This window comes from Trachurus japonicus, chromosome 9, assembly GCF_045865225.1.
Source record: "Trachurus japonicus isolate A0001 chromosome 9, Traja_1.0".
NCBI lineage: Eukaryota > Metazoa > Chordata > Actinopteri > Carangiformes > Carangidae > Trachurus > Trachurus japonicus.
Genome location: NC_140915.1, coordinates 9,055,111 through 9,081,645, shown reverse-complemented (window position 1 = coordinate 9,081,645; position 26,535 = coordinate 9,055,111). Strand labels below are relative to the sequence as shown.

Below are 26,535 nucleotides of genomic sequence, written 5' to 3'. Positions count from 1 at the left end.
ATTTTATTGAAACGATGTTGATTCTTGACGCACAGGAAATTCTTCTAATCCACTAATCCAAGTGGGACTCTTGTTCCCTGTTCTCTCATCACATTCACATAAACCATCCATCTATCTGTGTTCATGTTTGTTTTAGTCTTCTTGTTTGTGTACCTGTCCTATGAGCTGCACGATGAAGTCCACCACCAGCTTGGAGTCCTTGTTGAACATGCCCTGCCACAGCTTGTCCACCACTCGCTGGGTGAAGTAGAAGACGTTGTTGACCAGGATCTGGTAGCTGCCGCTGCTGCTGAGAGGCAGAGACGCGTCCTCACCTGGAGACGGAGACAGAGACAGAGACAGGTTTGTACTCACAGTTGTACACTCATTAGGGATGTCACGTTTTCATATTTATATATATACACTCCTTTGTTATGTCTTAATCAGAGGTAATGAGCTTTGACACTGCAGTTAACAACAGTGTCCTATAATTTTATCGTCCTATTATATTTTTGTCCAATAGAAAACAGGCTGAAATGTGCTGGTTAATATCTTTTAGATGATTCTGAATCTAGAAGAAACAGGCTGCAGGATACAAGAGTCTGTATCAATTTGTTTAAATCAGGGAAAGTTGTTATTATTTACTGCAGTTTTTATCTAAATTAAATACATTATTTCATTGATTTTAATCATTCTAATTCTTAACTAATTTATTTTTATCTTTTAAACCGTCTCTAACTGGCTTGTTTCTCTCTTTTTCTTTCGAATGTGTTTTTATTGTCTATGATTTTCATGCACTTTAAACTGCCTGTATGAATGAATTGTGGTACACAAGTCAATTTGCCTTTTGCCTTCATGTGATACGCTGAAAGTGTCTGCAGCTCTCTCTGCATCACAGCTGTGAGATCTGCTGAGTCATGGTGCAAACACTGAACAGAGATACAGAATAACAACAAATCCACGTCCGAGCTGAACGAGCAGCTCACATCGGCGTTAATCTGAAGTCGTGTGTTTGTGGGTTTGTTTCTCGAAGGTTAAAGACGAGTGTAAAACAATGATGATGATGATGATGTTTGGAGGAAGTGCCGACTCATTGTGAGGTTTGCAGTGAGAGTAGTTTCGTGCTGACCTAGCAGGACGTCTGCAGCCAGCAGATGCTCCATGACTCCGTCCAGGATGTTGGACTGAAACTCCTTCTGCTGAGTCCTGGTGGATCGCTCCGGGGACGCCTGGAGAGACAGAGAGAGGGAGTTGATTTAAACCCTTCATTTAGAGTCTGTGGCATTTTCTTCTGTATTTTATTTCTCTCTCCTTGTGTATTAATGTTTGTAAAACTTCAGCCCTGTGATGCACAATCAGATAATTTACATCCTTTTTTTTCAAGACAACCTGGGCTTTCAGCATATTCATCCTGTAGTGGTGTCATATGAATGTAGAAAAAGCTACATGATCAGAAAAAGGAAGGAAAAAAGTGGTAAGATGTAAAAAAAAAAAAAAAAAAAAAAAAAAGTGATAAAAATGTCTCAAACACAATTCTAGAAATAAATGTAAAAAATCCCCCCAAAAAGTAAAAAAAAAGAAAATCCTAGAAAAAGTGGTAAAAAAAAAAATTCTCAAAAAAGTTTAAAAATTCTAGTATAAAGTTTGAATAATGTTTCAAAAACAATTCTAGAAAAAAATTTAAAATGAAAAAAAAAAGTTTAAAAAAAAATTCTAGAAAAAGTGGTAACATTTCTAAAAGAAAAAAATTCTCTAGAAAAGTTTAAAAGAAAACAGTTTGAATAATGTTTCAAAAACAATTCTAGAAAAAAATGAAAAATGAAAAAAAAAAAGTAAAAAAAAAAAAATCTAGAAAAAGTGGTAACCCCACACACACAAAAAAAGTAAAAAAAATTCTAGAAAAACAGTGGTAAAATTTCAAGAAAAAGTTTTGGACCCCCTTGAATCCTCTCATTATTTCTAAAGGCCAAAGTGTCTCGCTTTCAATAAAAAAAGAATTACGTCGCTATCATTCGACGTTGCAGAGACAGACGTGAAAGAATCAAACAACCTCCCCGCCATCGTATACGACGGCACCGACCTCGAAGGGTTAAACCGTTAAACTGTCTCTGATTGGCCGAGGCCGTGTGTCCTCCTCACCTCCAGCAGCAGGTCGATGACGGGCGTCTGCTTGCTGGCCGGCGTCATGCACAGGTTGTCCATGATCAGGACCCTCATGAAGTCGAAGACGTACTTCTTGGCCGGGTGGTTGGTCAGCGACGTCTTGGAGCCCACGTTGCAGTACTCGGACTGGCTGCGGTTCATCCCCGAGTCGCCGGCGAAGGCCTTGAACTCCTCGGTGGGAGACCCCGCCTCGTCGTCCAGATCGCTCACCTGGAGGAGAATTTCACTTATTTGCACTTAACTTAATTTACTGTATTTTATTTAAACTTTCTACTACTTCTATTCTCTTGCTTTTAAAGATTTTATTTTGTATTTTTATTCAACCTCCAAAAAGGTACATTTGCTGATTTACGTAAGCCAAATATAATTCCTCAATATTTCCTTGAGTTCCCTCATTTTCAGTCTGTTTGCCCCTTAATTTGACTTGAAACACTAACAAAAGTTGATTTTTGTTTTACAACAGTAGTGACGTCAGTTATAGTATTTAGAGCTATAAAGTTTAATTCATATTTACTCACTACATCAGAGCCTTTCTTAACCTCCGGTGTGAATATAAACTATTAAAATATATCTGTATTGGTTATGAGAAGCAGGAAGTTGTCGGTGGGAAAATAAAAGGTAACACTTTATAATAAGTACACACTATGAAGCATTAGTTAAGCTTTAAATACTGAATTCATGAATACTCATTAGTATGTAGTTTATAAACAGTTAAACATGTTTTACTCATCATTGATAAGCACTAACTGTATTTATAAACTACAAACTAATGAGTATTCATGCATTATAAATGAAGAATTCAGTATTTATTAATGCTTAACTAATACTTCATAGTGTGTACTTACTATAAAGTGTTACCAAATAAAATTATCATTATCGCTTATTCCTTAAAAAAAATCACCTTGCTCCCTCTTGTTTCTGTGGTTTTTCTCAGGAAACTAAACTATCAGAAAGTTCAGAGAAAAAGCTGCAGCATCGACTCTCACTCCTAAATAAATAACTTCAGCCCAGTCACAATAAATCTGCAGCAGGTGGAGAAGGTTTACTGATCAATACTTTGATTTGATTTTAAGCTTTAAATCTGCTCAGTCTTGGAGAAAAAACTCCTCATATGCTGAAAAAAGAAAAAGTCTTAACACATTTCGCTTCGTGCAGCCAGGAGGAGCTAAAGGACGCTGGGACTCACCATCTCGGAGTACGGCCGGATGTTGAAGGGGAAGACGGACGCTGCCAGGGCGCACAGGAACTCGGGGCTGTGCCACATGGGCGCCAGGTCGGGCACGTTGTGGTACAAGTACCTGAAGAACTGCATGAGGGTGACGGGGTATTCTCTGAGCCAGGAGCCCTCCTCCTCCGACTGCCACGGCTAAAACAACCACAACAACAACCAGAACCAGAACAAACCAATCAAACTCTGACTTTAAATCAATCACAATCACTCACTGGGAGGGAAACTTCCTGTGTTACAGCAGCGGAGGTGTCGGTTTACGACTCAACCACAGGACGTCCTGCAGGAAACATGGAGGACGACTGTGTGTGTGTGTGTGGAGTTGATTTAAACTACTCGATCCAGGATGATTGATCCTTTTTTTTAATAAAGGAAATACAAAGGATAAACAAGAGAAACGTCTTACTAATCTTTAAAAACAAATGTGTGTGTTCAGCTTTTGGGGGAAAATGTGCTGAATCTAATTTACTGACAAACTACTGTATGTAATTAAAATATTTTTATCCAGTTCATGGGGGAAAATAAACATGAATTTTGTCATCAGATTTATATACTCAATCATAATTAATTACAAACTACTCTGACATTTTTTATTTGTTCTAAATGCAAATTAAAGGGTTACTTTTTTTCCGAGTGTTTAATAATGGACAAATGTGCTGCTTTGTGCAAACTTTAACTTTAATATGCATGAACTATAAACAATAAAATATGTTGTCCAGAAACCTTCAAAGGCCTCGCTGTATCACTGTATAACTGTGTATCATTTAACAGCCAATACAACTCAATGTGCTTCAATCAAATTCTGGCATTAAAGGGAATTTACATTAACACATTATAATCATGTTAACTTGATTTAAGATGCCATTTATTCTCCACTTGATCAACTATTTGAATGTTTTTTTCTTCTTCCTTCTACTCTATTAAAAATCTTCTATTTTATATTATTTATATTATCTAATATTTTATCGAAACATATTGTCCAGAAACCTTCAAAGGCCTCGCTGTAACACAACGGCTGCAACTGATCATTTAACAGCCAATACAACTGAATGTGTGTTAATCAAATTCTGGCATTGAAGGGAATTTACTTTAACACGTTATAATCTAAGATGCCTTTTTTCTCCACTTTAATGATATTTTTTCCTGCTACTTCATTAAAAATCTTGTGATTCCTCTTGAAAATTACGTAAATATGAAATGTGGATGTTGTCTCAGTGTGTGTGTGTGTGTGTGTGTGTGTGTGTGTTCCCACCAGGTTGAGCATGCTGCGCAGCATGGCCAGCAGCAGGAATGCGGCCTCGGTGCACACGCTGTGGATGGAGCCCACCACCGTCCCGCTGGAGGCCGGGATGCCGAAGATGAAGGTCCAGATGGAGTCCAGGTCAAACTGAGGGGACAAACACACACACACTGGGGTAACACACAGTCACACACTCCTTCACACACACACACACACTCATGGTTCAACACTACGAGGTGTTAGCGTCTCAGTGTTAGCAGTTTGCAAAACCAAAAACACGTGCAAACAGCGGCTCTCATTCATGAAAGGTTAGTCAATCTGTGTAGATCTGCACATTAAAAAAAAAAAAAAAAAAAATCGAATTGTTTGTTCGTCATGTTTAAATTATGTGTTTTAGAGGCGGCTGCGTATTGTGAACACAACTGTAATTTCCAACAGTGACAAGCAATGTTGATGTGCATTCCTACATTTACACAAGCACAACACACAGCTCCAGACTAACTTCTTTTTTTTTTTTAACAAGGAGCAAAGTGGCGCTTAACTTAAACTTAAATGTAGGAGTGCAAACAGAAAATTTAGGGGCGACTTGCAAAGCAAATATTCACATTTCCTTTTCATTCATGATGTGTAATGACAGATTCTGGATACTTTGAGTCACCTCTTCCACATTTCAGCACCGTTAAAGGGTTCTTCTTTTTTATTTATGAATGCGAAACTCATGAAACGCGCTCTGTGGCTGGCAGGATTTACAGTACTGTACAAACATGGCTGCGCAAGATGGCGACACTCTAAAGCAAGACCCTTGCTATATGTAAATATATAAAAGAAGAATTATAAAGCTACGAAAACCAAACAAATTTTATTTTATAGCGATTATACACTTATACAAATATATAAATGGGTAGTATATTCAGATTTTGCCAATAAACCTTGACAATTAGCACTAGCACTGCTCTTCCTGGTCCGTCCAAATCTCGCGGGATTTGCATTGACACCCAGTTCACGGCTCCGCAAATCGCGCGAGATTCCGGCAGAACAACACTGGGAGCTTCCGCTACAAACAAGCTTAAAACATAGACTTGTTTAATTTTTTTCGGAACAATTTCTCATGTTGGGGCTTCAATACAAGAGGGACATTACAGACAAAGCACTATGGAGGTATCTGGATGTTTTTCGGTGTGTCTTTTTGGACGAAGAAAAGTGAGGCCCATTCACAACCGTCATATGGACATGCAGTGCTGCACGAAGCCCCGCTGTAACTCAGAGAAGCCACGGAGGACTCTGAAACTTCTCCCAGCTCTTAGTCGACATGAGGGTGAGTAGATAATGAGTGAAATTTGAATTTTGGGTGAACTATCCCTTTTAAAAATGTACTTGCATTGTCTCAAATTTTAGGGGCAAAATGCCTCCATCTAGGAATCAAAAAAGATTGATGAATGCGGAAATCCACGTAAATTTCCATCTGCACACAGTTTACACACAAATCTGTGCTGCTCACATTTCATGAATGAGAGCCAGTGACTCGTCTTGTAGCTTTTTATTTCTGGAGCGTTAGTGTTTAGTGCAGGAGGAGGAAGGAAAAAAAGAAGAAGAAGGTTTGTATACTAACATGTACCTGCAGGCTGTCCGGCAGCTCGGTGACCGGCTGCTGCAGGAACAGAGCCATGAGCAGGAAGTAGAGCTCCGGCACGTTGGTGTGTTTGGGCAGCAGCGTCTGCAGCACGGGGAACCCCGGGAAGTGGCAGGCGTCCCTGTTGATCTCCCGCAGCGTGGAGCGGCCGCCGGCGCTGCGGCCCACGTTGAAGCCTGAAGAACAAAATAAATACATAAATAAATACATAAATAAATGAATAAAAAGTCAGGAAAAAAACGACATAAGAGAGGATTTTACAGCTCGGGCTACGGCTACGGCGCGCTACAGGAAGCTCTGAGCTCAGCGGTGGTGGCTGCTACTCACTGGACTGAGATCATCATCATCATCACGCAGGATTTTACTCTGGAAAACTGAGAACTAACAGAATAATTCAAAGGAAGAAGGAGGAGGAGGAGGAGGAGGAGGAACTACAGCCACGACTTGTTTACGCTCAGCCACGACACTACTTTTTAAATCAGCGACGTCAGTGGTTCTCAGCCTGGAGGATAAATGAATAATTACAGAATGAAAAAATAAAAAAAGGTTTGAGTTCTTTATTTTAAATAAAAGTGCATCTGATGTTCATTATTTATCATTGTCCATGTTATTATTGTCATTTGGTGAAAAAGAAAAAATCTGCACACCAGCAAAAGCTCCAGAGCAATAATTTATTATCATAATAATAATAATAATAATAAATAATAATAATAATAAATTATTGCTCTGGAGCTTTTTTTTCTTTTTCATCATTGACTTTTTATGTCCGGCACCCAGCTTTTCAGATTTTGGGATGTGCGTGCTTTTTCTATGTTTTCAATTATTGTCATTTGGAACATTTCGTCTGGCTTTTATTTTGAAACTACCGCTTTTATTGTGAAAACCCATTGGCTTGAATTATCTCTGGTCCTCGAATGATTCTTCTTGAACACAAAAACACTTTTTTTCAACCACTTGTATTTTGTCCGTAACTAACTTTGCGACAGACAGTACGTTAGCTTTAGCTGGAGGTCTAATTTCAAAATAAAAGCCCTCTAAAAACTACACCGCTCAAAAAAATAAAGGGAGCACTTAAACAACACATCTTAGATCTCAAGTTATTCAATATATAGTAGAGTGTGTTGAGAACAACATAACATAAAAATTATCAATGTAAATCAAAATTATCATCCCAGGTTGATTTCACATGAGTGTGATATATTTGGAGTTATAAAACGGAAAGGTGAAATCCCGCAATCTGATTGGTTGTTAACCGTGGTATATTGAGCATATACCACGGCTACTATTCTAAAGCCTTATCACAGCGTAAGCTATCACTCCGCGTCAGGCACGTATGACTGCTATGAATGGAAGTTGTTGTCATGTATCCATGACAACGGACTGTTGCAGTCCGTAGCCCAAGACAGCTGATGTTTTTACGATGTTAAAAAACGGACTAAAGTAGTTGAATCCACATGTTTAAGGTGAACTTTCACCTGCGGGGAGGGTTAACAATGGTAGAGGGGATTGAGCAGTGACTTTCACCTGAAAAAAAGCGGAGGAAAAGACGAGATGCAGAGCTAATTTGGAGCTAACGTCTGGAGAGGTGGGACTATTTTTTTCACAGTGGGGCTATTTTATTGGATAATATGTATTTCTGGTTGAATAAAACTACATGAAATTGATTGCGTATCCCTCTTTTATATTGCCTTTATTTGTAACCGTTTTATAAAAGCAATATATCACTCCAGTCCGTGGTATATGCTCATTATACCACTCTAAGGGGCGTTGTTCGGCCCGACGCGTATAATGAGCATATACCACGGCCTGTCGTGATATATTGCTTAATTACAATGTGTTGTTTAAGTGTTCCCTTTATTTTTTTGAGCAGTGTACTTTACATAAATCCAACAAAGACGACTGTAAAACATGAACCAAATGACAATAATCACATTAACAATGATAAATAATGAGCATCAGCTACAGAAAAACTTATAAAACCCATCGAGGCTGAAGACGACTGAGCTGAGGAGCGACTGAGCAGCTGGGAGGCAAAAAGAGGAGGAAGAAAAAAAGAAGACGAGACGAACCCCGGGCCGTGCGTCGCACAAACTGAGCAGCTTTCTGTTTACTGAACGACGGCCAGCTCCGACGGAAAGCGTTCCCAGAGTGAGGAGACGAAGAGGAGGACGAAGAGAAGGAGGAGGAGGAGGAGGAGGACGAAGAGGAGGAGGTGGTGGTGGCGTCTGCTGAGCCACGTTACCATGACAACAACGTTACACAGCGTTAGAGTAGTTGACCTCTGACCTCAGGACTCAATGTGAGGAGGAGGAGGAGGAGGAAGAGGAGGAGGAAGAGGAGAGGAGGAGGAGGAGGAAGAGAGGAGAGGAGGAGGAGGAGGAAGAGGAAGAGGAGGAGGAGGAGAAGAGGAGGAGGAGGAGGAGGAGGAGGGGGAGGAGGAGGAGGAGGAGGAGGGGGAGGAGGAGAGGAGAGGAGGAGAGGAGGAGGAGGATGGGGAGGAGGAGGAGAAGAGGAGGGGGAGGAGGAGAAGAAAGGAGAAAAAGGAGAAGAAAGAGGAGGCGGAGAAGGAAGAGGGAGAGGAAGAGGAGGAGGACAAAGAGGAAGAGGAGGAGAGGACAGTAGGAAGAGGAAGAGAAGGAGGAGGAAGAGGAGGATGAAGAAGAGGAAGAGAAGGAAGAGGAAGAGGAGGAGGAAGAGGAGGAGATGAGAGGAGGAGGATGAAGAAGAGGAAGAGGAGGAAGAGGAAGAAGAGAAGGGGGAAAAGAAGGAGGAAGAGGAGGAGGGAGGAGAGGAGAGGAGGAGGAATAAAAAGGAGAAGAAAGAGGAGGGGGATAAAGAAGAGGAAGAGGAGGAGGAGAGGACAGAAGGAGGAGGAGGAGGAGGAAGAGGAGGAGGATAAAGAAAAGGAAGAGGTGGAGGAGGAAGAGGAGGAGAGGAGCAAGATGATGAAATAGAGGAGAAGGAAGAGGAGGAAGAGAGGGAGGAAGAGGAGGAGGAGATGAGAGGAGGAGGACAAAGAAGATGAGGAAGAGGAGGAGGAGGAAGAAGAGGAAGAGAAAGAGGATGAAGAAGAAGAGTAGGAGGAGTGGGCGTGGTTCACAGACTTTTAAAGGACAGTACGTATATTTTTATATTCATACCCAGCACGGTGCCGATCTTGTTGCTAAGCACCGAGTCGGTGTGGTCCAGCCAGCCGCCGCCGCTCAGCCCCTCCTTGAAGCGGTTCAGGATGCTCTGGTTGGCCAGCAGCACCACCAGGATCCACAGCGCCGCCGTCACCGTGCTCGAGTGCAGGTGCTCCTCCATGAACATCAGCAGCCAATCGAAGCCCAGCGTCCGCACCAGCTCCTCGCACGCCCTGCAGGGGGGGGAGAGGGAGGGAGGGAGGGAGAGAGAGGAGAGCTACATGATCTTTCTGTTTTATTGCTGAGGACTTTTATTTTGAAAAGCCGTAAAACAAACATGAGCTGTGTTCGAAATCATCCACTCATTCCCTCACTCCCTATCCACTACATCATGTACACGATGTCGGGAACGACAGGAGGAGAATTCGGACACTAGACGGTCATTTTCTGAACGTGGTTGCAGACGCGGAAGCAGACGTGCCGAGAATCATGTAAACAAATCGGACACATAAAAATAAAATAAGAAAAACCGGACACTTGCGGGAACATTTAAAGGACAATTCCGGGCGAATTCAACTCGGGGGTGTATTTTCATATCATTTTAGGTCTAAAAGAATGAATCTGAAGATTTTCAGTTTAATTGCTCCTGTTTTGCGGTAGTTGTGTCTGTCCGCGCATCGCCACGGCAGCAATGGGAGTGGATAAGTTCCACTGTTTAGGCTGTTTCCAGCCCTCAAAGCCGCAATTTTTTTCCACAGACAGCGTCAGATGGCTACTCAAACATGCACCGAGAAGTTTATTTACTTCAAGCAAGCCGACATGTTTGTAAAACTAGATCTAATTCAAAGTCTCCCGGAGTCTCGCGCGAGCCCGAAGTTGCAGTGTTGGTGTATTCAGGCGCAGTCGGAGCTACCTTTTGTGTCATAAACACAGGAATATCAACTCTTTACTTGCTTCTAGTGTACATTTTTTTCCACAGACAGCGTCAGATGGCTACTCAAAGATGCGCCGAGAAGTTTTTTTTACTTGAAGCAAGTAAAGAGTTGATATTCCTGTGTTTATGACACAAACGGTAGCTTTTCCCACTGCACCTGAACACACCGAGCACGGCAACTGGGTCTCGCGCGAGACTCCGGGAGACTTTGAATTAGATCTAGTTTTACAAACATGTCGGCTTGCTTGAAGTAAATAAACTTCTCGGTGCATGTTTGAGTAGCCATCTACTACTACTAAAAAATTGCGGCTTTGAGGGCTGGAAACAGCCTAAACAGCGGAACTTACATCCACTCCCATTCATTGCTGCCGTGGCGATGTGCGGACAGACGCAGCTACCGCAAAACAGGAGCGATTAAACTGAAAATCTTCAGATTCATTCTTTTAGACCTAAAATGATATGAAAATACACCCCTGAGTTGAATTCGCCTGGAATTGTCCTTTAAGGATGTGATTCTGCGTGGTTGTGTTTCTCTCTTTCTGTTGAAATATCGGAAGTTTGGTTTGGTCAACTACTGTTGTGTGTCCCGACCGTGAGCTGTGGCTATTAGCTTAGCTCATTAGCTCGTATTTACTCCATATTCTACTACAGTTTCTTTATTAGGTTGATTTAATGTTGCCATTTATTATTCGGATGCTGCTGCCCAACCCCTGCTCCTCGGGCAACCGGAGCGAAGGCAAATACGTCTGAGGAGTTTATTGGTAAATAACCTAAAGAAATCGTAGCTAACATGCTAATTAGCTTGCTCTTCTTCTCTGGCAAAACACGACCGCATTGCATTGTGGGATACATACGGGAGTAGAAAGTAGTGTACATCGCTTGTTCACTCAATTTTGCGGTGCATTGTGGGTGTTTTGTCATCCACTACATAGTGGATGAAATTATTCGCGGGGAATTCGAAGCAACACTACAAAATGGCGAACACACTATATAGTTAGTGCACTACATCCGAGATAGGGGGCGATTTCGAACACAGCCATGATCTTTCTGTTTTGCTGCTGAGGACTTTTATTTTGAAAGGCTGTAAAACAAACATGATCTTTTTGTTTTGCTGCTGGGGACTTTTATTTTGAAAGGTCGTAATAAAAGAAAGTGGATTCTTCCTCACTGGGCGTTGACGCTGCATTTCTCTTTGGTGGTGAAGAGCAGTCGGAGCAGGTTGTCAAGGAGACGGTTCCTCAGCAGGATGAGGTTGGCCGACAGCAGGCCGCCGAAGTCGTCGTCGTTGCCTTGGGAGACGAAGGGAAAGAGGAGGAGGAGGACGAGGATGAAGAGAATGAGGAGGAGGAAGAGAAAGAGATAGAAGAGGAAGAGGAGGAACAGGAGATAGAAGAGGAAGAGGAGGAAGAAGAGAAAGAGATATAAGAGGAAGAGGAGGAGGAAGAGGAGATAGAAGAGGAAGAGAATGAGGAGGAGGAAGAGAAAGAGATAGAAGAGGAAGAGGAGGAAGAAGAGGACGAGGAAGAGGAGATAGAAGAGGAAGGAGGAAGAGGAGACAGAAGAGGAGGAGGAGGAAGAAGAGAAAGAGATATAAGAGGAAGAGGAGGAGGAGGAAGAAGAGGAGGAAGAAAAGGAGGAGGAAGAGGAGATAGAAGAGGAAGAGGAAGAGGAGAGAGAAGAGGAAGAGGAGATGGAAGAGGAGGAAGAAGAGAAAGAGATAGAAGAGGAAGAGGAGGAGGAGGAGGAGGAAGAAAAGGAGGAAGAGGAAATAGAAGAGGAAGAGGAGGAAGAAGAGGACGAGGAAGAGAAGATACAAAAGGAAGAGGAGGAAGAAAAGGACGAGGAAGAAGAGGACGAGGAAGAGGCGATAGAAGAGGAAGAGGAGGAAGAAGAGGAGGAGGAAGAGGAGATACAAGAGGAAGAGGAGATGGAAGAGGAGGAAGAAGAGAGAGAAGAGGAAGAGGAGGAGGAGGAAGAGGAGGAGGAAGAGGAAATAGAAGAGGAAGAGGAGGAAGAAAAGGAGATAGAAGAGGAAGAGAAGGAGGACGAGGAAGAAGAAGACGATTTTTCACATTGTTTAGTTTCTACTCATCACTTCATCAGTGATCAATCAATCAATCACAGTTGATCAGATATTGATTATTGATCATAATCACCTCCATCGATCTTCTCCTCGTTGTTGATCTCCATGACGACGAACTTCTCACACACGGCGAAGGTCGGCAGAGTCGAGGAGATGAACTGACCGAACCTGAGGGGGCGGAGCCAGACGGCCGAGTGGTTAGGGTGTGTGAGAGGAGGAGGAGGAGGAGGAGGAGGAGGAGGAGGAGGAGGAGGAGATAGAAGAGGAGGAGGAAAAGGAAGAGGAAGAGGAGGAGGAAAAGGAAGAGGAAGAGGAGGAGATGGAAGAGGAAGAAGAGGAGGAGGAGGAGATAGAAGAGAAGGAGGAGGAGGAAGAGGAGGAGGAGGAGGAGGAGGAGATGGAAGAGGAAGAGGAAGAGGAGGAAGTGGAAGAGGAAGAGGAGGAGGAGGAGGAGGAAGAGGAGGAGGAGGAGGAGGAGGAGATGGAAGAGGAAGAGGAAGAGGAGGAAGTGGAAGAGGAAGAGGAGGAGGAAGAGGAGGAGGAGGAAGAGGAGGAGGAGGAGGAGGTAGAAGAGGAGAAAGAGGAGGACGAAGAAGAGGAGATGGAAGAGGAGATAAAAGAGGAAGAGTAGGAGGAAGAAAAGGAGAAAGAAAAGGAGGAGGAAGAGGAGGAGATGGAAGAGGAGATAGAAGAGGAAGAGTAGGAGGAAGTAAAGGAGGAGGAATTTTTTTTAGCCTTTATTTAACCAGGTAAAAGACCCGTTGAGATCGAGATCTCATTTTCAAGGGCGACCTTGGAGGAAGAGGAGACAAAGGAGGAGGAGGAAAAGGAAGAGGAGGAAGAGATAGAAGAGGAGGAAGAGATAGAAGAGGAAGAGTAGGAGGAAGAAAAGGAGGAGGAAGAGGAGACAAAGGAGGAGGAGGAAGAGATAGAAGAGGAGGAAGAGATAGAAGAGGAGGAGGAAGAGGAGGAGATAAAAGAGGAGGAAGAGGAGAAAAAGGAGGAGATAAAAGAAGAGGAGGAGATGGAAGAGGAGGAAGCGGAAGAGGAGATGGAAGAGGAAAGATAAGGAGGAAGAAAAGGAGGAGAAAGAGGAGGAAGAGATAAAAGGGAGGAGGAGGAAGAGGGAGAGGAGGAGATAGAAGAGGAAGAGTAGAAGGAAGAAAAGGAGGAGGAAGAAAAGGAGGAGGAAGAGGAGAAAGAGGAGGAGGAGGAAGAGGAGATAGAAGAGGAAGAGTAGGAGGAAGAAAAGGAGAAGGAAGAGGAGAAGGAGGAGGAAGTGGAAGAACAGATAGAAGAGGAGGAGGAAGAGGAGGAGATGGAAGAAGAAGAGGAGGAAACGGAAGAGGAGATAGAAGAGGAAGAGTAGGAGAAAGAAAAGGAGGAGGAAGAGGAGAAGGAAGAGGAGGTGATAAAAGAGGAGAAAGAAGAGGAAGAGGAGGAGGACGAGGAGGAGATAAAAGAGGAGGAGGAGGAAGAAGAGGAGGAGGAAAAGGAAGAGGAAGAGGAGGAGGAAAAGGAAGAGGAAGAGGAGGAGATGGAAGAGGAAGAAGAGGAGGAGGAGGAGATAGAAGAGGAGGAGGAGGAGGAAGAGGAGGAGGAGGAGGAGGAGGAGATGGAAGAGGAAGAGGAAGAGGAGGAAGTGGAAGAGGAAGAGGAGGAGGAGGAGGAGGAGGAGATGGAAGAGGAAGAGGAAGAGGAGGAAGTGGAAGAGGAAGAGGAGGAGGAGGAGGAGGAAGAGGAGGAGGAGGAGGAGGAAGAGGAGGAGGAGGAGGAGGTAGAAGAGGAGAAAGAGGAGGACGAAGAAGAGGAGATGGAAGAGGAGATAAAAGAGGAAGAGTAGGAGGAAGAAAAGGAGAAAGAAAAGGAGGAGGAAGAGGAGGAGATGGAAGAGGAGATAGAAGAGGAAGAGTAGGAGGAAGTAAAGGAGGAGGAATTTTTTTTAGCCTTTATTTAACCAGGTAAAAGACCCGTTGAGATCGAGATCTCATTTTCAAGGGCGACCTTGGAGGAAGAGGAGACAAAGGAGGAGGAGGAAAAGGAAGAGGAGGAAGAGATAGAAGAGGAGGAAGAGATAGAAGAGGAAGAGTAGGAGGAAGAAAAGGAGGAGGAAGAGGAGACAAAGGAGGAGGAGGAAGAGATAGAAGAGGAGGAAGAGATAGAAGAGGAGGAGGAAGAGAGGAGGAAGAGGAGAAAGAGGAGGAGATAAAAGAAGAGGAGGAAGCGGAAGAGGAGATAGAAGAGGAAAGATACGGAGGAAGAAAAGGAGGAGAAAGAGGAGGAGGAAGAGATAAAAGGGAGGAGGAGGAGGAAGAGGGAGAGGAGATAGAAGAGGAAGAGTAGAAGGAAGAAAAGGAGGAGGAAGAGGAGAAAGAGGAGGAGGAGGAAGAGGAGATAGAAGAGGAAGAGTAGGAGGAAGAAAAGGAGAAGGAAGAGGAGAAGGAGGAGGAAGTGGAAGAACAGATAGAAGAGGAGGAGGAAGAGGAGGAGATAAAAGAGGAGGAGGAAGAGGAGGAGATAGAAGAGGAAGAGGAGGAGATAAAAGAGGAGGAGGAAGAGGAGGAGGAAGAGGAGGAGATAAAAGAGGAGAAAGAAGAGGAAGAGGAGGAGGACGAGGAGGAGATAAAAGAGGAGGAGGAGGAAGAGGAGATAGAAGAGGAAGAGGAGAGCTCACCTCAGCAGGTCGTAGGCGTTGGGGAAGCCCTGCAGCAGCAGACTGACATAGAAGAGGAAGAGGAGATAGAAGAGGAAGAGGAGGAGGAAGAGGAGAAAGAGGAGATAGAAGAGGAGGAGGAGGAAGAGGAGATAGAAGAGGAGGAGGAGGAAGAGGAGATAGAAGAGGAAGAGGAGGAGGAAGAGGAGAAAGAGGAGATAGAAGAGGAGTTGTGTGTGTGTACCTCAGCAGGTCGTAGGCGTTGGGGAAGCCCTGCAGCAGCAGACTGACATAGAAGAGGAAGAGGAGGAGGAAGAGGAGGAGGAGGAAGAGGAGATAGAAGAGGAGGAGGAGGAGGAAGAGGAGAAAGAGGAGGAGGAAGAGGAGATAGAAGAGGAAGAGGAGATAGAAGAGGAAGAGGAGAGCTCACCTCAGCAGGTCGTAGGCGTTGGGGAAGCCCTGCAGCAGCAGACTGAGCACGTTGCTGATGGCGGCGACGGTCGGCTGCGACAGCGACGTGTCTCTGAGCGTCAGCAGCAGCCGAGGGATCAGCTGGAACTCACGCAGCAGCTTGGCGTTCTTCGCCGCCTCGCTGCACCAACACACACACACACGGTTAAAACTGTTTCTGATATGAGAATGACAGTAAAAGTGGAAAATAAAATGGAAAACTGCTTCGAGATGTTTGTGTCTTTATTATTCAATCAAAAAAAAAGTTGATTTTAACAATTTTCAAAAATTTGAGACCCAAAAAATTGCATTTGAACCCTTTTTTTCGTTGATTGAAAAGGTTTTTTTTTTTCAATTGAAGTGAGTTATTATTTGATTGAAAATATCTTTTTTATTTAAATCAACTTGTTTTTGTTTTAATTGAATAATAAAGACACAAATGTAGCTCCATTCTGTTCTAAAATACTTTCACAAAACATTAAGTGCAGCATTCAAATCTCAAACATCCTGAAATGAAACCTGGAGATGTTGAACATGAAAGAACGGCTTTTGGCTGCAAGTTAAAAAAAAAAACTGTCTTGTCCTCTTCCTCTTATGGTAAATAATAAATAAATAATAAACAGTTCCTTAATTAAGAGTGAGAAACAGGTTGAAGTGGGACTTTAACAGGTAAATAAAGTTGTATACACGAGGGCAGATGGGAAAATAAACAGGTTTTTGTGGGTTAATGTGACAAATTTTACTGAAAGTGAATAATATAAAGTTAAAAATAAATAAAAAATATAGAGAAACACACAGGTGTCGATGACGTCGTTGTCTGGGTGTTTTCAGTAACTCTTACCTGGATTCAGTCAGCAGCTCGATGAAATGCTCAAACAGGGAGAGGTGGAGCTCGTAGGGGGCGTGGAGCCAGACCTGGGGGGGGGGGGGGGGAAGAAAATTTAAAAACACAACGACAGCAGCGTCCACTGATCTGTACTGAGACTGTTGTTGTTCTTTCATGTGAGTTAAATGTCAGCTGTGAGGAAAACCAGGCTGTGGTCCGTGATCCAGGTGCAGATGAGTGAGTTTGGAGCTGAAAAAAGAGAGTGAGACGATGTGGCCGTAGCCGCCGTGACATGACGACCCCACTGAGGAGGAACTATGAAGAACTCATCTGTGATGGAAAAGCACCTAAACCGAGCCATACCGTGAAATCAGATCAGATCAGAGGCCTTGTTCAATCTTCAATCTTTTTTTTAAAATCTGATCAGAATTAGGGATGGGACTTTTTGTCGACAAAACGACCGACATTCGACACATGCTCCCCTCAACAAAAAAAATTGAGTGTCGACATGTTGAGGGGGCGGGGCTTGTGGGATTTCCATGTGTAAATTGCATTTTGTCTTTCAATATTTCCTATTCAAATAAACAGCAGAAAGTGCCACTTTTCCCCTAATGAAATAAAATATTTTAAATAAAACAAATCCACTTTTTCTAAATGGGATAGCCACTTGAGTTGACCCTCATTCTGCTTCACATGTGACGGGAGCGTGCGCGCATGCTGACAGGCGACAGAGTCAAGAGATCAGCTGTCCGGGCTCCCTGCAGTCTCAGGTGATGGTGCGCTGTTGATGACGAGTCCGGCTCCGCAAAAAGGGCAAAACCATCGGCAAAACAGGTGGATGCAATGGTTGCATTCTTCGTAGAGGACCGCGGACATGTACGGAAAAAAAAGAAACCGAATGCGTGCTGCCTCGTCCGCTCGTGCTAAAAAAAGGGCCAACAATTCGACAAAAAGTCGACACATGGGCCTCGACAATCGATTTTCCAAATCCCGTGTCGTTCCCATCCCTAATCAGAATCCGGTCTCACTGACCAACATGTCATGTCATGACATACTGGATCAGTGATCAGGTCTGATCTGTGTTGTGTCTCATCCACATTGATTTGCCCAGAAAAACAAACAAACAAACAAACAAATCATTGTCCCTGTCCCAACTCTTTACAGTATGTGGAGTTGTGGCACCTTTTGTTGGGACGTTTGACGATGAAATGTGTTGCTCATATCTCTGGATGCGAGAGCAAAAACTGTGCATTACGTCAACGAACGAAAACATTTTTCAGCTTTGTGTTTTTGCTAAAAATAAAACACAACTCTTCCTTCAGGTCATGGTTTTATATGCTACACAACCAGATTCTAAGCTTTTTAATGTTTGTGTTTAAGATGAGACACTAACAGGCAAAAACACTGTTTTTTCATGCACTGATCAATTTTGAGATTTTGGGCTATTTTTCTTCCTTAACATGTATTCCATAAAAAAGCCCAAAATTCAGCCAAATCCGAAACCAAATCCTGGATTCAGTACATCCCTACTTGACTGTCAAAAAAATTAAATCTGGATGTGATAGGCCACAGGGACCCGGTCTGAGCTCTGGTTGAAGGTCTCACCTCGAAGTCACACAGCAGGTCCTGGAAGGCGGTGGAGTTGGGGATGATGGAGGTCTCGTGGCCGCTGTCCACCGTCCCCACCAGAGAGAAGGTCAGGTGGAGGATGTGGCTGTTGAGCAGCGAGCGCTTCTTCTTCAGCAGCATGGCCAGCAGCTGCGCGCACACACACACACACACACACACACGCACACACGCACACACGCACACACACACACAATTATAATATTTAAATAACAAAACATGTTTCCTCTGAGTTTATGAATGTGTCAAGAGGAGAAAACTCTACATTATAGAAACAGAGGTGAGTTACTGGACATTTAAATAAAAAAAACACCTAAATATTAATGAACCTAAATGAACAACGCTCAACTATGATAAGTGTTTAAGGGATAGTTCAACATTTTGGCAAATTGGCCCATTGCCATAATTAATCCCTATAGTCGTAGCAGTAGGTTCGTTACCTTTAATTGTCGGTGCAAGCTATTTTTAGAACGGCGGAGCAGAGCCGTGAACTGCTCAGAGCTACGCTACGGAGGCTCATGGGATTTCTTTGGTTTCTTTTGGTTTCAAACTCATCAAATACACAATCAAACAACTCCACAATGCTCTGGTGGACAAGTTGTGACCTGCACATTCACCACGCTATGAGATAATAACAGAACGTTACCAGACAGAGTTGTTCTAGAGGGAAATGCAGAGACGGTTTTGCATAAATGTTCCTCTAAAACAACTCTGTCTGGTAACGTTGTGTTATTATCTCATAGCGTGGTGAATGTGCAGGTCACAACTTGTCCACCAGAGCGTTTTGGAGTTGTTGGATTGTGTATTTCCTACTACTACTACTCGTAACGTTTTGTTATCATCTCCTCCTCACCTGGTAGCCTTTGATGCGCTCCATCTCTTTGCTGGCCAGCGGGTTGCTCTTCACCACGCACACCAGAGCTTTGACGGCCGCGTACAGACCCTCCACGTCCGACGCCATGGCGACCAGGCCCAAGATGGCTGCCGCTCCGCCCACGTACTGCAGGTTGGTGGCCACGGGTTTGGGCACGAAGGCTCGGACGCCTGGAGGAGAGACGGTTTTACATCCAAACACGTCACGTTAGATAAAAAAAAATTAAAAACATTAATTTAGAGATTTTTTTTTAGATAAAAACAGGAAGTAGTTTTACCTAAATACCCGATGACGGCGGCTCCGATGGTCCGGGCCGGGCCGTTCAGGTGTCCGGCTGCGTTGTGGATCAGTTTCACCGGGGTGGCGTTTTCATGAGAGGACACGGCCAGCTGAAGACACACACACACAGACACACACAGGTTTATTGAATTCTCATCGATTATTGGCAAATTTATCCCATTTGTTTTTGTTTTTGTTTCATACTTGTTGTGGATGTGAAGTTGGAGCTAAAAAACTGCAACAAAAATATAAAAGTTAAGTCTTAGATCTGGAAATATGAGATTTATGACCTTGTTTTAATATTTATTTACTAGTTTCCACCTTTAATATCTGGATTTATTGTTAAACTGGTCATGAATGTGTCTCAGTTAAACCAGGAAATCTTGAAAAAGTTAAATAATCTACTAATAAAAACAAGTCAAAACAGATGGAGATGAACCAGTTTTTTTAAAACTCAGAGACACAAACTCAGAAAACACAAAATAAAGGCATATTTCCAAAAAAAGAAAATGAAAGAAAATATTTTCATTCAGTGTCTTATAAAACTGACTTGACGTTTATATCTGGGCTCATTTCTATGTGCAAACAGAACCAGTTCTTGGTTTTAGGTTCATTTCCAGCTTGTTTCAAGTGACAGCTTCATTATACTTCACTAATGTTTCATCAAATTAGTCGTTTATTTTCTTCTTCTTTCTTCATCTAATTGTTTGTCATTCATTTCTGTGCTGTAGTGAGTCTGACATTGAGTCATTTAATCTAAAAAACAATGATTTCTAATCATTTCCAACATTTAAACATTGATCTGAGCTCATTTATTTCCACCTTTTTTAAAGATTTTGCTGCACAGATGGTTAATTTCACTTGTATTAAATCATTTTCTCCTCAAATTCAGTGTTTTTGTCCTTTAATTTGTATTTATTTCCAATTATTTTTGCAGGATCTCCGTTTATTCATCTGAGCAGGAGAAAAACTGTCAGTATTTTTTAGTTTTGTTAACACACATGACTTCTCCAAGCTGCTGCTGCCACAACAAACAAACGAACAAACAAAGTGCTCTCTTCCTGTTTCTCCCACAATCCTCTGCTGTGGGAGAAGCGCCGCCTCTGCAGCACTTTCCCTCGGCTTTAGAGAGGAAACGGTTTGACAGGTGTGGGGCGAGATAAGGACGAGAGAGACGGAGCTCATTATGGGCTCAAACACACACTTATTGCTAACGGAGCGAGTGTGTTATCAGCCGTGAACCTGTGAACGTTCATGCAAACGGGCCGAGTGGCCGTGACCTCAGCTTGCACCTGGACGTATATATATACTACATCTGTGAGTGTGGTTTTTTTAACGTTATAAATATAAATGAGCAACAGAAACCTCCACAGAGTTCTTATGTGTGTGTATTTATTCATTATTTAGGATAGAAATCTGTCGTCTCTGCACAGTTTGCACATTTTCTAAAGGTCTGCAGTGAAAAGCTTCACGCTGTTATTTTTACCAACTAGCTCCGTCCCACAGGAAACTCTCTCACTCACCCAGACACTTTAATAAAGTAAACTCACTGCTGAATGTGAGTGCTCACTACACAACTACATTCACTTAAAAACAAAACAAAAAATTTCTAATATATTAAATTGTTTTGCACTTTGAATTAAGGAAATAGGGATAAATTCACAGCCGAGGTGAGAGGTTACACTAGACTTTATTGTCATTCAGAATAAAAGTGTGCGTCTTTCAGGCTGTTAAACAAAGATAAACGGGTTTAATACAGTAAATAGACCAGACCAGTTTCCATTAACCATCAAAATAATTAATAAGAATCTAAGTGCAAATAAGTGGCTAGTGGTTCATTGTCAGATATTAAATGTAACATTAAATAAACTACCGGTATTTGCATTTAGATTAAATAAATAGAGCAGAGTGAATTATTTCAAACCTGCTGCAAATAAAAACGGTTTGAAAACTATTTGAAGTTTTACTTATTTGTCCTGTCAAAACATTTTTCAGCTTTGTGTTTTCGCTAAAAATAAAACACAACTCTTCCTTCAGGTCATGGTTTTAAATGCTACACATCCAGATTCTAAGCTTTTTAATGTTTGTGTTTAAAAACAGCAATAATCTTATTTTGCCTCATATTCGTCTGAGATCTTAAATTTCCATCCACATAATGAAACTCTGTTACTTTTTCTTTTAAATTCAAACTCAAGACTTATTTATAAAGAAGCTTTTAATATCTAGTTCTGCTGCTGTGCTATAGGTGCTTTATACATAAACATGGATTCATTAATTAATTGATTTTCAGTCTCCACAGTCTCTTCAGTTCTTGTAATTCTGCACATACAGAAACACTAACACAGTGTTTAACAGGATGTGTGTATGTCTGACCTGCTTGGCGATGGCTTTACTGTCCAGCTTGTTGTAGACCTTCCTGATCTTGGCCACGGTGAGCGTGGACACGGACAGAGCGTAGAGGCTGAAGGACACTTTCTCCTCCGGGACCAACGCCACCGGAGCCGCCGGCGCCACCTCCGTCTTCGAGTCTTTACCTGGAGAGAAGAAGACGAAGAAAGAAGAGAGAGATTTAGAAAAAAATAGGGGGATTAAAGCCCCAGTATGTAACTTATTTGGCTTTTTATTAGCAAAAATCAAACGTTGCTTTCATAAATACGTATTTCACTGAAGTGGAATCACACCCGCGTACAAATGAAAGCTTTCTGGTACCTTAGAATGAGTTGTTACAAGTCGTTACAAATACATAAGTGGGCGACGCACCGAACCGAGGCGGCCATGTTACATCGCCATTTTTTTACGTTGAGTGGCAGCGTGACCGTAGGTAACCACGGAAACTCAGCAGAGCTGCCGGCTCGGCCTGTTAAAACTGTCACCACTGTGTAGTGTGAGGAAGGACGGAGGCACTGGTGTTGCATTCAGGTGCAGTCAGGCAGACGGCCGTCGGGGTCAGGTAAACAATACGACATCACCATGACAACATATTGTCACGCCTGTATTGTTTTGCCTCGTGCTGGCGGACCACTTGTTTACATAGACGCTTGTTTATCCTGTTACATGCAGTGTCTGTTGTCTGTCTGACGTCTGCCCGATTTCACGTGAATGCAACATCAAGAATACGTTCAGATATGCAACCGCACCGCTAGATGGGGGGAATTCGATAACACTTTACTTGGAATAGGTATTCATAAGACTGACATAACAGCTGTCATAAACATCAATGAATACTTATGACAGCCGTCGTTAAGTGTCATTCGATAAGTTATGTCACTTTTATTGCAAAGTTGACATTGTTTGAGATGTTTTTGTTCTGACAACTTGACATAAAGACAATTTAAACTGTCATAGCAGACCTAATTGCCAAACTTTAAAAATTATGTCAAGTTCTCATAACAAGGAACATCTCAAACAATGTCAACTTTGCATCGAAAGTGACATAACTTAGCGAATGACACTTAACGACGGCTGTCATAAGGATTCATTGATGTTTATGACAGTTTTATGTCAATCTTATGAATACCTATTCAAGTAAAGTGTTACTGGGAATTCCTACATATTATACCTTTAAAAATGTAATAAAGAGGAAGGGGAGGGACTCACAGGGCAGGTAGACGGCCTGGAAGCTGCCGCCGTAGTTGGGCCCCAGCTCGTAGACGGCGGCGACGCTGGCGGCGGGAAGCACCTCCTCCAGGAAGTGGCTGGGCCCGAGGCGCCACACCAGGCTGGAGAGCTGCCGCTGGGCCGGCGGCGTGCCCACGTAGCCGTACACCGTGCTCAACACGGGGGGGTTGGTGGAGCCGGAGCCGCCCGGAGCGCTGTGGACGTAGTGGAGCTGCAGGAGGAGGAGGAGGAGGAGGAGGAAGAGGAAGAGGAAGAGGAAGAAGAGGAGGAGGAGGAAGAGGAAGAGGAAGAAGAGGAGGAGATCCAGGTTAGTGATTTCTATGAAGGGAAATTTATGCAACTTTTAAATTTAGCTGCAACAGAAAAGGAGCTGAAATAAAAAATAAAAAAACAGATTGATGCAAACTACAGATGAAATAACTGGTTCATTTGTCAATTTAAAGTCGTTTTACATCATTTTAGACAGAGTGACACATCTGGAGACGTCAGTTTGAGCCCCAGGTCACCTTTTATGATATTTTTTTATCATTTCACACTGCAGCCCTTAAATGTTACACCAGTGGTTCTCACATCAAGGATCCCTAAACTGACACAAATCAGACCACGGACCCTCCATTGGACAAAATTTTGAAACAAACACCAGAAATACTTATTCTGTGACTGAATAACGGTACTTTTCTTAGTCACTGTACAGTATGTTCCAATTAGGGCCAATGGTGTGAGGTTTTTTGGAAACATTTAGAGAAATTTCTGGAAAAAAAGTGGTAAAATTTCAAGAAAAAGTTGGGGACCCACTTAAACCCTCTGACGCCACTTTGAGAACACAACAGTTTTTGACATAGATGGACCTGAGCTTCATATTTTAAGGTTTTGTCTTTATATTTTATGACATTAGGGCTGTCAATCGATTTTAAAAAATTAACTAATTAATCGCACAATTTTCTGTAATTAATCGCCACCGGAAGTAAACAAAACGGCATTAACAGCGTTATTTTTTTTTTAACGCGCTAAATGTTTAAAATTAATCGCCAAAATTAAGGCGTTAACTTTGACAGCACTAATATTGTGTTATTACAAAGAGTTCATGTTTCGTGTTTATCTTTTATTTTGAGCGGCCGTCCCAACACAGTTACATATAAAATATAAACACTCATTTATAATTTGTCTCTCTCATTAAAGGTCTGTTTGTATTAGTTTTCTGGGAGTGATCTTCACACCTCTCCTCTCGTCAGTTCATGTGTAATTAACAGAATCTACTGAACGTGTCCTCGTCTGGTTACCGGGCGGATTTATTTTCATTTTGCGGTGAAGAGCACCCGGGGGAGAGATATACGAGAGATAAAGTGTGTGCAGTGCTGTGCTGTTCTCCGGGGACAAAGAAATAAATAAACACACACACACACACACACACACACACACAGAGGAGTGAACTGCAGCGTGTCGTTGTTTCCTGTGCGAGGGGCTCCACGGGAAATGAAGCCGTCGTTATCAGAGACTTGTGGTGGACCGAGCTGTTCCTCCTCTGGCTCTGCTCTCTAATCTCAGGAGGAAAGTCACTAAACCACAGGACACGGAGCGGAGAGGAGGAGGCTGCTGCTGAAACCCTATTCTGTCTTTCACCTTGGTCTCCATGTCAGATTTTAAAGGGATAGTTCAGCATTTAGGCAAATTGGCCCATTGCCATAATCCCTGTAGTCATAGCAGTAGGTTTGTTACCTTTAATTGTCGGTGCAAGCTGTTTTTAGAACAGCGGAGCAGAGCCGTGAGCTGCTCAGAGCTACGCTACGGAGGCTAATGGGATTTCTTGGTTTCCCTCATCAAACTCATCAAATACACAATCCAACAACTCCACAACGCTCTGGTGGACAAGTTGTGACCTGCACATTCACCACGCTATGAGATAATAACACAACGTTACCAGACAGAGTTGTTTTAGAGGGAAATACAGAGACTGCTTGATGAAAAACTGTCCCCAACGGAAACGCGCATCAGCGGTTTTGCATGAATTTACCTCTAAAACAACTCTGTCTGGTAACGTTGTGTTATTACCATTAAATCATTTTTTGTGCAAGTATCACAGTCTGCGGGAGTCTGTATATATTATTCAAAATATTCTTCTTTTTGCTTTATGTATATAACGAAAACAGTAATTTCCCAGTCTGTATCAATAAAGTCTCACTTTTCCTATTTTATCTTATCTTAAATATTAATTTTGAATCATTCTGAAACAAATTTGAGTTTATAACGGCTGGCCGGACCAAAATAAAATATTCATCAGAATAAACGACACAAAATTATCAACAGATGGTGAAACATTTAAGCTTCAACTGTAAATTTGTGATGATTTTATATCTTATATGTGCAGATGTCAGTGAATCATCTGTGTCAGGTTTTTTGTTGTGTTTATTTCTTACCTTGACGGTGCTGATGAGCTGCCCGTCGATGTACAGCGTGGCCATGCTGTTCTTCAACATGCCTTTGCTCATCACCAGCACCAGGTGGTGCCACTGGCCCTCGGCGATCAGCTCGCCGCAGCGGAAGCGAGCGCAGCAGGGCAGGATCTCATAGAAGGAGGCTTCTTCACTCGACTCGTCGGCTGCTTGATGGGCGATAGAGAGAGAGGGAGAGAGAGAGAGGCAATACTGATGAGTCAGATGTAGGAGCAGGATGACTGAGTGAAATCCTTGAAGAGGAAGTTGATGTCTTTATTTGTTTCAAAAATAAATCTAGATTCAGACACACGCTGGGATCGACTATTTGGTCATCTGCAGCCACCAAAGATATTAACTCTGTTTTTAGTGTTTTGTTTGTTTTTATTCTGTCTTATGCTTCTTTTTTAAAATGTTTTGTCTTTATGTAAAGCACATTGAGTTGCCTTGGTATGAAATGCGCTATATAAATAAAGATGCCTTGCCTTGCCTTGCCTTTACAAAACTTCAAATTGCACAGAACAAAGCTGCTAGAGTTGCTCTTCATTGTTCACTGCAATGCAAATATCTTAAAAATGCATCAGACTTTATCATGGCTTCTGGTTAAAGACAGACATGCATGAAGTCTCCTAACTTTCATGAGTAATTTGATTAACAATAAAAAAAAAAAACACACTATAGAGTTCACCAGAAATGTCAATAAATATGCAACCAGGCAATCAAGATATGATCATTTACTGGCACCTAAACCAAGGACAAACTTTATAAAACATAATGTAATATACAGAGCCATTATAGGATGGAACACATTACAGTACCTAATAACATCAAAAATATTAACTCAAAACACATTTTTAAAAAGGTATTAATAGACTATTTAAATAAATTGAAAATTCAATGAGTAAGAAATATGTAATGTATAATAATTTTACTACAGGAATTTATTTGAATGTGTGTATGTGCTATGTTCTTTTTAAAATTGCATCGAGGATCCCAGGAAGAATAGCTAAAGTCATGACATCGGCTAATGGTGGGGATCCTACAAATAAACAAATATTATCGTTATTAGATAAATGTGAAACTTTAATCTCGCTGATGCGGTCGTTTTGGTTGTTGTGAAACAGGAAGTAGTCGCTCACAGTACGACTGCAGCAGCTACTTAAAATATATACAGTATATATATTATATATATGTAAGTTTTGCATTCATGTTGGATTCATGTCATTTGAACTTTTTTTCAGAAAAGTAACTGAATACCCCTGAAAATATCAAATGGTGTAACCACAAAAGAATGATAAATATTAAATATTTGATCCACCTACAGTGGATTTAAGTGTAGTTATAAATGAATGAATTTTAATGAATTTTTGCAACACTGAGCAGAACTTATCTCCTAAA

General features: G+C 42.3%; 1 protein-coding gene across 11 annotated transcripts in view; it reads right to left on the bottom strand.

The window, feature by feature from the left end:
• The window catches only part of wdfy3 (WD repeat and FYVE domain containing 3), a 170,857-nt gene that overhangs the window by 31,487 nt on the left and 112,835 nt on the right, over positions 1-26,535 (bottom strand). For 4 of the 11 annotated variants that reach the window (XM_085785866.1, XM_085785864.1, XM_085785871.1 and 1 more), the window contains 17 exons: positions 25,123-25,307; positions 22,688-22,919; positions 21,464-21,624; positions 19,089-19,200; positions 18,791-18,981; positions 17,917-18,069; positions 16,327-16,400; positions 15,466-15,627; positions 12,456-12,550; positions 11,468-11,588; positions 9,381-9,598; positions 6,220-6,416; positions 4,623-4,757; positions 3,329-3,508; positions 2,119-2,352; positions 1,109-1,208; positions 154-314 (listed from right to left, as the gene is read on the bottom strand). In XM_085785866.1, the coding sequence (XP_085641992.1) occupies positions 154-314; positions 1,109-1,208; positions 2,119-2,352; positions 3,329-3,508; positions 4,623-4,757; positions 6,220-6,416; positions 9,381-9,598; positions 11,468-11,588; positions 12,456-12,550; positions 15,466-15,627; positions 16,327-16,400; positions 17,917-18,069; positions 18,791-18,981; positions 19,089-19,200; positions 21,464-21,624; positions 22,688-22,919; positions 25,123-25,307 (2,711 nt within the window). The remainder of the gene's footprint in view (positions 1-153; positions 315-1,108; positions 1,209-2,118; positions 2,353-3,328; positions 3,509-4,622; positions 4,758-6,219; positions 6,417-9,380; positions 9,599-11,467; positions 11,589-12,455; positions 12,551-15,465; positions 15,628-16,326; positions 16,401-17,916; positions 18,070-18,790; positions 18,982-19,088; positions 19,201-21,463; positions 21,625-22,687; positions 22,920-25,122; positions 25,308-26,535) is intronic. The other 7 variants (XM_085785865.1, XM_085785872.1, XM_085785874.1 and 4 more) reach the window with 3 other exon arrangements.